The sequence below is a fragment of the Gymnoscopelus braueri genome (genome assembly GCF_963280865.1).
Source record: "Gymnoscopelus braueri genome assembly, chromosome: 13".
In the NCBI taxonomy this organism is placed as follows: Eukaryota; Metazoa; Chordata; class Actinopteri; order Myctophiformes; family Myctophidae; genus Gymnoscopelus; species Gymnoscopelus braueri.
In genome coordinates, this window is record NC_137615.1 from 857,501 (window position 1) to 868,725 (window position 11,225).

The 11,225-nt window shown below is 42.6% G+C and overlaps 1 protein-coding gene across 1 annotated transcript in view; it reads left to right on the forward strand.

The window, feature by feature from the left end:
- abi3a (ABI family, member 3a) overlaps positions 1–10,801 on the forward strand; it is a 20,077-nt gene extending 9,276 nt beyond the window's left edge. Inside the window, 7 exon segments of the mRNA XM_080448514.1 lie at positions 1,712–1,779; positions 2,188–2,256; positions 2,960–3,131; positions 3,133–3,271; positions 6,630–6,746; positions 8,525–8,653; positions 9,156–10,801. Coding sequence (XP_080304640.1) covers positions 1,712–1,779; positions 2,188–2,256; positions 2,960–3,131; positions 3,133–3,271; positions 6,630–6,746; positions 8,525–8,653; positions 9,156–9,319 — 858 coding nt within the window. The 3' untranslated portion in view covers positions 9,320–10,801.
- The last annotated feature ends 424 nt before the right edge of the window (positions 10,802–11,225 follow it).

Here is an 11,225-nt window from a genome sequence, read left to right on the forward strand (position 1 = left end):
AACATATGAACATTTCCCCAAATAAAACACACTTCACTGTATCTCTCTCTCACACACACACACACACACACACACACACACACACACACACACACACACACACACACACACACACACACACACACCACACCCACACACACACACACTAATTGCACAGGATCAGACAATGCAGGATTCCAGAGGCTTTGTGTAGCGTGGGAAAGTGTGTCGACTGAATCATTACAGTTGGACACACACACACACACACACACACACACACACACACACACACACACACACACACACACACGCATGCACGCGCACGCACGCACACACACACACTCTCTAGCACTTCACTCTCCTCTGATACCAGAGCCTGACCAACACACATGGCTGCAGTACCATGCAGATAGAGACTAATGTTGTACAATACATACATGTTTATAGCATGTTTATAATGCCATGAGACATAGAAAGACTGATAACACATGTTTATAATATAACACATGGCTACAACATAGAGACATATCTTGGTCACTCATTCTCTTGTTTTTGTGACTTGTTTTCTTCACCACAATGTTAAGAATGTCATTTAGATAGCATGTTAGCATGTTAGCATGTTAGCAAGTCCGTCTGTCCATGTGTCTGTGTGTCTGTGTGTCTGTGTGTCTCTGATCGGCTAATCTCCGACACTGTTGGTCCGATCGCAGTGAAACTGTGCACACACACTCCCTGGATGACAAACATCACGCACATCGGTACACAGTATCTCTATAGTCATTAAACCAGAAGTGTGTTTCAGATTTTTTATATTCCGTCCTGATTGGCTAAGATTGGCTTCCAAAGTTTGCAGGAGTGTTCCGTTTTGAACAAAATGCCTCAAATCATGAACACAGCGTGCAATTTCCGTGAAATTTTGCACACACATTCCCATGTTTTAACTGTTAATACTTTAATGTTTTAACTGTTAATACTTTCATGTTTTAACTGTTAATACTTTCATGTTTTAACTGTTAATACTTTAATGTTTTAACTGTTAATACTTTAATGTTTTAACTGTTAATACTTTAATGTTTTAACTGTTAATACTTTCATGTTTTAACTGTTAATACTTTAATGTTTTAACTGTTAATACTTTAATGTTTTAACTGTTAATACTTTCATGTTTTAACTGTTAATACTTTAATGTTTTAACTGTTAATACTTTAATGTTTTAACTGTTAATACTTTAATGTTTTAACTGTTAATACTTTAATGTTTTAACTGTTAATACTTTCATGTTTTAACTGTTAATACTTTCATGTTTTAACTGTTAATACTTTAATGTTTTAACTGTTAATACTTTCATGTTTTAACTGTTAATACTTTCATGTTTTAACTGTTAATACTTTCATGTTTTAACTGTTAATACTTTCATGTTTTAACTGTTAATACTTTAATGTTTTAACTGTTAATACTTTCATGTTTTAACTGTTAATACTTTAATGTTTTAACTGTTAATACTTTAATGTTTTAACTGTTAATACTTTAATGTTTTAACTGTTAATACTTTCATGTTTTAACTGTTAATACTTTCATGTTTTAACTGTTAATACTTTAATGTTTTAACTGTTAATACTTTCATGTTTTAACTGTTAATACTTTCATGTTTTAACTGTTAATACTTTCATGTTTTAACTGTTAATACTTTCATGTTTTAAATGGTTTAATGGTTTTAATTCATGTTTTTCAGGCCCCTGGTAAACAGTTGACAGACAGTAACCATAGCAACCCTGGAGGAAGTCATGGAGGAACCATCAGGTTCTCTTCTCTTCTCTTCTCTTCTCTTCTCTTCTCTTCTCTTCTCTTCTCTTCTCTTCTCTTCTCTTCTCTTCTCTTCTCTTCTCTTCTCTTCTCTTCTCTTCTCTTCTCTTCTCTTCTCTTCTCTTCTCTTCTCTTACATACCATATTCTATTCTATTCTATTTGATTCTATTCTATTCTAAACCATGCTTTATTATAGTATTAATATATTAATGCCATTCCATTGTTTCTCTCACTTCCTGATTAGAATCATGTCACATGTTCCCTCATATTGACCCTGTGTGTGTGTGTGTGTGTGTGTGTGTGTGTGTGTGTGTGTGTGTGTGTGTGTGTGTGTGTGTGTGTGTGTGTGTGTGTGTGTGTGTGTGTGTGTGTGTGTGTGTGTGTGTGTGTGTGCTACACACAGTAGGAGGTCCACCAATAAGCCTCCAGAGCCGGTTCAGTGTCCAGTGGCGCCCCCTACAAGCTCCTCCAGGTACTGCAACACATCTATCTATTACATTACATTACAATACAGTCATTTAGCAGACGCTTTTATCCATTACATTACATTACATTACATTACAGTCATTTAGCAGACGCTTTTATCCATTACATTACATTACATTACATTACAGTCATTTAGCAGACGCTTTTATCCATTACATTACATTACATTACAGTCATTTAACAGACGCTTTTATCTATTACATTACATTACATTACATTACATTACATTACATTACATTACAGTCATTTAGCAGACGCTTTTATCTATTACATTACATTACATTACATTACATTACAGTCATTTAACAGACGCTTTTATCCATTACATTACATTACAGTCATTTAGCAGACGCTTTTATCTAAAGTGACTTACAATAAGTGCATTCAACATAATGTAAGGAACGAAACTAATCACCAGAAGTCTGACGTGCATTCTCTTCTAAAACAAGCAGTTTAATATATCAGCTCCCTTCTGTCTTAAACAGATGAGACAAATAGCAAAGTTCATTCCACCACTGTGGGGCCACAACAGAGAAAAGCTGTGACCGTGTAGATCGTCCAGAAGGAACTCTATCTATCTGTCTGTCTATCTATCTGTCTGTCTGCCTGTGAATCAACTTGTGTGTGTGTGTGTGTGTGTGTGTGTGTGTGTGTGTGTGTGTGTGTGTGTGTGTGTGTGTGCGTTCTAGCTTCGGGAACCCTGTTGCTCCGCCCACTGCTCCCACATGGCCCGCCTCCCCTGACAGTGACATCATCAAGACGCTGCTGGATGACGTCCCGCCCCCTCCCCCACCCCCAGCTGTGGAGGCGGAGCAGAATGATGATGTCACCACCGACGCCCCGCCCCCTCCCCCTCTCCTCCTGCCTGCCGATTCATCCGTGGCTCCGGTGGCCCCGCCCCCACCCCCCCCCACCCCCTCCTCCTCCTCAGATTGTGTCCAATCACAGCGCGGATGACTTTGTAGCCCCGCCCCCTTCTCCACCACTATGCCTGGAGACAGGTGAATGGAAAACACACACACACACACACACACACACACACACACACACACACACACACACACACACACACACACACACACACACACACACGTACACACACACACACACACACACACACACACACACACACACACACACACACACGTACACACACACACACACACACACACACACACACACACACACACGTACACACACGTACACACACACACACACACACACACACACACACACACACACACACACACACACACACACACACACACACACACACACACACACGTAGAAAGGCTTCCTGAACACTAGTTTGGCGAGTCAGGAAATGTGAAGTTGTCTGTTAAAGGACAACTTTAGTTTTTTACAACCAAGGTTTATGTTTTAGATTGTAATTAAATAAAATAAAGTAAGAGTGTTAACATTCTTTAATTTACTGCTTTCTATAGTTTTAGCAATTTTCTCGATTTTTTTTACAGTGGGCGGGGGCATTCTGTCCGGTGGCTAAATATGTATTTTTTTACACAATAACACGGTGTTTTCTTTATTATTATTTACAGTAGCTCTTCTAGCCCCCAATAACTCACATCTGGGCATCAAAGACCACAGGACCTTTTTTATTGTGTAAAAAAGGTATATTTAGCGACCGGACAGAATGCCCACTGTAAAAAATATCGTGAAAATTGCCAAAACTATAGAAAGCAGTAAATGAAAAAAAAATAACACTCATAATAATAATAATAATAAATTTTATTTGTATTGCACTTTACATTTGAAACAAACCTCAAAGTGCTACAGTACATAATAAAACAGATAAAGAAAACCATTTGCAAGAGAATCAAAAAAAAATCGAAAAGTCTAAAACAGGATTAAAACATGTTTAAAACAAGTTTAAAAAGGAGAGACAGGGTTATTAAAACCGGCTTAAAAAGCTAACCAAATGCTTTGTTAAAATGGTAGGTTTTTAGTGCTCTCTTAAAAGTGTTCACAGTTTGAGGAGCTCTGAGATGGTCTGGGAGTGAGTTCCACAGCCGGGGGGCGGCTGCACAGAATGCTCCGTCTCCCATGGTGCGGAGGTTGGTGTGCCGTTCCTTAAGTTTATTAGTGTTTCCTGAGCGGAGGCTGCGGGTGGCGGTCTGTGGTTCGATCAGTTCCTTGAGGTAGGGGGGGGGGCATTACCGTAGATGCACTGGTGTGTTAACAGGGTGATTTTTAATTCTGTCCGGGAGGAGATGGGAAGCCAGTGCAGTGATTTGAGAATGGGGGTGATGTGCTCGTATTTGCGCACTCTCATCAGGATCCTAGCAGCGCTGTTCTGTATGTATTGGAGCTTTTGAAGGCTCTTGCTAGGGATCCCGACGAGAAGTGCATTACAGTAGTCCAACCTGGAGGAGACAAAGGCGTGGACCAACTTTTCGGCGTCAGGAAGAGTGAGGGTGGGGCGGAGTTTAGCTATATTTCTAAGGTGGAAGAAGGATGTTTTGCAGAGGTATTTGATGTGGGTCTCATAGTTGAGGCGGGTGTCCATTTTGACGCCCAGGTTGGTGACAACTGATGAGAGGGGAAGGTCCTGGCCGGAGAAGGTGATGCTTGTTATGGGGGATGATTTAACTTGGTGTGGGGTGCCGATGAGAATGGCCTCGGTTTTGGAGCTGTTGAGTTGTAGGAAGTTGTGTTTCATCCACGCCTTTATCTCCTCCAGGCAGATGGTGATTGTGGATGAAGGTGATGGTGACGGGGATGACAGTGGGACTGCAGAGCGCGGGGGGACAGGGGGGGTCCATTTTTATGTAGAGCTGTGTGTCATCAGCATAGCAATGGAAAGAAATTCCATGCCTGCTGATGACACGGCCGAGGGGGAGCATATACAGGGTGAATAGGGTGGGGCCAAGCACGGATCCTTGGGGGACACCACAAGTGACGGGTTGGGTGGGGGAATGAGCACCTCCCATGGAGACACGCTCAGTCCTTCCGGTCAGGTAGGACCGGAACCAGTCCAGGGAGGTGTCACAGAATCCGATGGTGGAGTGGAGGCGGTTGAGTAGGATGGTGTGATCAACGGTGTCAAAAGCTGCAGTGAGGTCCAGGAGGATGAGGAGGGAGGGGGAGCCATTGTCAGATGCAGTGAGGATGTCGTTGGTGACCCTGACCAGTGCTGTTTCGGTACTGTGAGCGGAGCGGAAACCAGACTGGAATTTTTCGGAGATGTTGTTGCTGTTGAGGTGGTGTTGCAGTTGGGTGGCGACTATTTTTTCCAACACCTTGGAGAGAAATGGTAGGTTTGAAATGGGCCTGTAATTTGCAAGAACGTCCGGGTCTAGGGTGGGTTTTTTGAGGAGGGGAGTGATAATGGCTGTTTTTAAAGCTGATGGAACGTGACCGGACTGTAGGGAATGGTTTATTGCTTTGGTGATCAGGGGGCTTATGGCTTGGATGTGTAATTTGACCAGGGCTGTGGGGAAGGGGTCCAGGGTGCATGTGGAAGGCTTCATCCGGCTGATGGTGTCCTCAACCTCTTAATGCGTGGTGGGAAAAAAGCAGCAGAGAGGCTGGGAGGCCCCAGACTGTGGGATGGCAGTTGGAGCAGATGGAGTGGGGGGGGCGGAGAGGGAGGAACGGATAGTGTCGACTTTGGTTTTGAAGAAGACCATGAAGTCGTTGCACTGTTCTGCAGTGATGGCTCTGTTTGAAGGGGGTTGAGGTTTTAGGAAGTGATTTATGGTTGAGAAAAGCTGTTTTGAGTTGCCGGGACTGTTATTGATGATGTTTGAGTAGAAGTTGGACTGAGCGTCTCTGAGGGACTTAGTGTAGGCCTTTTGATGTTCCCTGTAGGCCATTTTATGAACCGTGAGCCCTGAGGTCTTGAGCCGCCGTTCCAGGACACGCCCAGCAGCCTTCATTTTCCGCAGCTCGCTGGTGAACCATGGAGCTGAGCGTGAGAATGTGACTGTTCTTGATTTTATTGGGGCGTGAATGTCAAGGAGACTGCTCAGGGATTGGTTGTAGTAGTCCACCGATTCATTTGCTGATGAATGGGTTGCAGAGGCGAGATGATGGAGGTCCAAGGTCAAGGTGTCCGGGTTGATGTGTTTGAAGTTTCTGAAATGGATTTGACGCCTGGGTTTGGTGTGGGAGGGTGGAAATGGCAGTTCCATGGAAATGACCTTGTGGTCGGACACGCCCACTCATCATTTATTTACTTTAATTACAAGCTAAAATATAAACCTTGGTTGTAAAAAACTAAAGTTGTCCTTTAACTGTTAAACATAACATTAAGTGATATTTTTTTGTAGTTCTATTAAACATGACAAAGAGGTAAATGTTTTGTAGTTTTTTAACCACGGTCTAACTCTGCCCTCTCAGTGGTGGAGGAGAACAGTTTCCCGCCCCCTGCTGATGACATCATCCCTCCTCCAGCCAACCAGGAGGAGCTGGACCTGCCAGCCCCACCCCCTCCTCCACCGCTAGCTGCAGAAGAAGGTAAAAGACCTGTCTGTCTGTCTGTCTGTCTGTCTGTCTGTCTGTCTGTCTGTCTGTCTGTCTGTCTGTCTGTCTGTCTGCCTGCTTCTCAGTAAGGAGGTGTCTGTCTCTCTACCTGTCTCTCTCTCAGTAAGGAGGTGTGTGTCTCTCTACCTGTCTCTCTCTCAGTACGGAGGTGTCTGTCTCTCTACCTGTCTCTCTCTCAGTAAGGAGGTGTCTGTCTCTCTACCTGTCTCTCTCTCAGTAAGGAGGTGTCTGTCTCTCTACCTGTCTCTCTCTCAGTAAGGAGGTGTCTGTCTCTCTACCTGTCTCTCTCTCAGTAAGGAGGTGTGTGTCTCTCTACCTGTCTCTCTCTCTCAGTAAGGAGGTGTCTGTCTCTCTACCTGTCTCTCTCTCAGTAAGGAGGTGTCTGTCTCTCTACCTGTCTCTCTCTCAGTAAGGAGGTGTGGTGGGCGTCGCTCTCTCTCCACTGCTCGCTCGCTATCTCTGAGGCTCCGCCCTCGCCCCGCAACTCGCTCTCTATTCCTGCCAATCAGCCAATCACGTAAGCTTCTGGGAGGCCGCCGGCCAATCAACTAGCTACCTAATTAACCAATTAGCAACTAGCTACCTAATTAACTAATTAATAACTAACTATCTAATTAACCAATTAACAACTAGCTACCTAATTAACAACTAGCTACCTAATTAACCTAACTAGAGAGACGCAGTTGAACTTGCACCAGCGTTGCCAGATGTTGTGAGAGAAATAAGCAACCAGATCTAGGAAAACAAGCCCAAAAGAAGCAACTATGGCACTAGGCCATTATGAGCACTTTAATTAAACCTGTATACATTGAAATTATATAGGCTACTGTATAGATTGAAAATAGCCGATCTACAAGCCAATCTAGAAGCATATTGAAAATAGCCGATCTACAAGCTTGTGTAGCGTGTAGCATCACTGTAGCGCAGCGTGTAGCATCACTGTAGCGCAGCGTGTAGCATCACTGTAATGCAGCGTGTAGCATCACTGTAGCGCAGCGTGTAGCATCACTGTAGCGCAGCGTGTAGCATCACTGTAGCGCAGCGTGTAGCATCACTGTAGCGCAGCGTGTAGCATCACTGTAATGCAGCGTGTAGCATCACTGTAGCGCAGCGTGTAGCATCACTGTAGCGCAGCGTGTAGCATCACTGTAGCGCAGCGTGTAGCATCACTGTAATGCAGCGTGTAGCATCACTGTAGCGCAGCGTGTAGCATCACTGTAGCGCAGCGTGTAGCATCACTGTAGCGCAGCGTGTAGCATCACTGTAGCGCAGCGTGTAGCATCACTGTAGCGCAGCGTGTAGCATCACTGTAGCGCAGCGTGCTCCAGGCTTTGTGAATAATGTTGATATGATTTTAAATATGACAACTTTTCACTTTCTGTTGATTTGCTTTCTGCCAGCGGCAAACGAGCTCTGAAAAACCTGCTCTCTCTCTCTCTCTCTCTCTCTCTCTGCCTCTATGTCTCTCTCTCATCTAAGTCATGATCCCTCCTCCCCCCTCTTATCCCCCTCCTGTGGCCCCTCCCCCCTCCTCCACTTCCTGTCGTCTTCGCTGCTCTTCTCCTCGCCTCCTCCTCCGCTCACTTCCTGCTCGCCTGCAACATCTGGGTAATGCACGCACGCATATATATATATATATTTTTTTTTAAACATCTTGAAAGTGTGAGAACTAGTGATTTAGAAGGTATTTGTAGATTTGCCTCAGGTCTTAAAGGGTTAATGTTAACCAGATCTCTGTCCAATCCCGTTAGATCTGGAGATCCCGGCCCCGCCCCCTCCCCCACTCTTGGACGATGTGGGCGGGTTTGATGACCTCATCATGCCCCTCCCCCCTCCGATGGAATGTGATCCCAACGCCCCGACCCCTCAAATGGAGAAGGGTAAAAAAAAAATCTCTTAATTGATCTCTTTAACTTCAAAGGGTTTATGCACCCAGTTGATTGATTGGGCCATAAGAGTGTGTTTTGACTGTGCTCGTTGGTGCTCTCTAATCAATTAATGCATCAAAGACAGCTAAAGGGGGGGGGGGGGGGGTACACACACAGACCAGATTTGAAACATAGTTTCCCTTTAATACTAATATATACTTTATAGTATATACGCTGCACCTTAAAGGACCACTTCACCCATTTTCAACCTTATCTTCATATAATATTATAATATATCTTATCTTCATATAATTATATATATATATAGGGATAGATAGATAGATGGATAGATATATAGATAGATGGATAGATGGATAGATGGATGGATAGATGGATAGATGGATGGATGGATGGATAGATAGATAGATAGATAGATAGATAGATAGATAGATAGATAGATAGATAGATAGATAGATAGAGTACACACACTGACTGCAGTACCCTTCCTCTACAGTGGTGGCGCTGTGGGACTATGAGGGTCTGAAGACGGACGAGCTCTCCTTCCAGGAGGGTGATGTCATCATGTTGACACATCGCCATGGTGACGGCTGGTGCCAGGGCGTGGTCAACGGCAAACAGGGCTTCTTCCCTGAAAGCTACGTCCAAACAGATGGCTAGAAGGCCTCTCAAGCCCCTCCCACCACCACAGCTTGTCTGTTACACCTGCCTTATGTCCTTCACTAGTCCTAATCCCTATGTCATATGTCCTTTCCTAATCCTAATCCCTGTGTCCTATGTCCTATCTCCTTCCCTAATCCTAATCCCTATTTCCTACCTCCCTCTCTAATCCTATCCTATGTCCTAATCTAAATTCCTATACTGTGTCTCCTACGGAAATCTCCACACTTTATTTATGAGAATAAATGAATACCTTTATTTTGAGAGAATAATGAGATTATCTCCTCATCCTTAAATTAGTGATGCTTATAATCTACTTGTATCTCCTTCCAGGACCTCTAGTACTGCTGGGTTTATGTCCTACCAGGACCTCTAGTACTGCTGGGTTTATGTCCTACCAGGACCTCTAGTACTGCTGGGTTTATGTCCTACCAGGACCTCTAGTACTGCTGGGTTTATGTCCTACCAGGACCTCTAGTACTGCTGGGTTTATGTCCTACCAGGACCTCTAGTACTGCTGGGTTTATGTCCTACCAGGACATCTAGTACTGATGGTTTTATGTCCTACCAGGACCTCTAGTACTGATGGTTTTATGTCCTACCAGGACCTCTAGTACTGATGGTTTTATGTCCTACCAGGACCTCTAGTACTGATGGTTTTATGTCCTACCAGGACCTCTAGTACTGATGGTTTTATAACTCCACAAAATCAATCACAAGTTGAAATAGTAACAGAGGATATAAAAAAAAAGCTGTGTTTTAATTGAATTAATTTAAGTTGATAGTTTATCTTTTTTTTAACGGACTGTTTAAGAGAAATAATATAATAGAGTTAATATATTCTGTAAAGCAGAGGTCAGCAACCTTTTTGACATGAAGTGCCATGTTTTTGTTTTCTTGATAGTTAGTGTGCCTCATGCCTTATTATCATTATGTTTAATTATGATGCCATATTAATATTAACATTACATTTAATTTTGACAACAGATCAATATATATATTTCCAACAGATTGATTTCCCATAAACATAACAACCTTTTTTCTTTTTTCTCTTTTCATCAGGATGTAATGATCATTAGAGCAATAGCACAATATCTCCCAGACTAAATTATTATTATTATTATTATTATAATAATAACCCACCTATCTCCCAGCCCCCCCCCCCCGTGACTAAGGTTGCTGACCCCTGCTGTAAAGTTAAAGCATTTTTAAATGTGACCGATGTGTTAAAATGTTAAATGATTGACTATATTCAGATGAAAACAAAACAATGTTATGTAGTCAGTATTTCATCTGTTTAATGCTGTGAGTGCAAATCTGATTCCTGCACCAATCACGTTTTACTGACTTGACCCATGATTGATAGATATATATATATAGATAGATAGATAGATAGATTTTCATTTTACAATTGTATTTTATTTTGACACTCAAAAATGTTTTCTCCCAAATATTTTCTTAATGATTAAAAACAAACAAAAGTTCAAACAAAGTGTTTGTTTTCTTTGGAAGCAGTAGAAGTACTTTGTATAGTAACTGTAATAGATCTTTATACTCTATTGCAGTGGTCTTCAACGTTTTCAGCCCAAGGACCCCCTAGCTGAAAGAGAGATGAAGCAGGGACCCCCTAGCTGAAAGAGAGATGAAGCAGGGACCCCAACAAAAATTTGTAAAAAATTTATTTTCATAGATTTTATTTTTCTTCACAGATTGATAGATTTCATAGACCAACACCAAACCTCTTTATGACCTCAAGGTCATATAGACCAACACCAAACCTCTTTATGACCTCAAGGTCATATAGACCAACACCAAACCTCTTTATGACCTCAAGGTCATATAGACCAACACCAAACCTCTTTATGACCTCAAGGTCATATAGACCAACACCAAACCTCTTTATGAC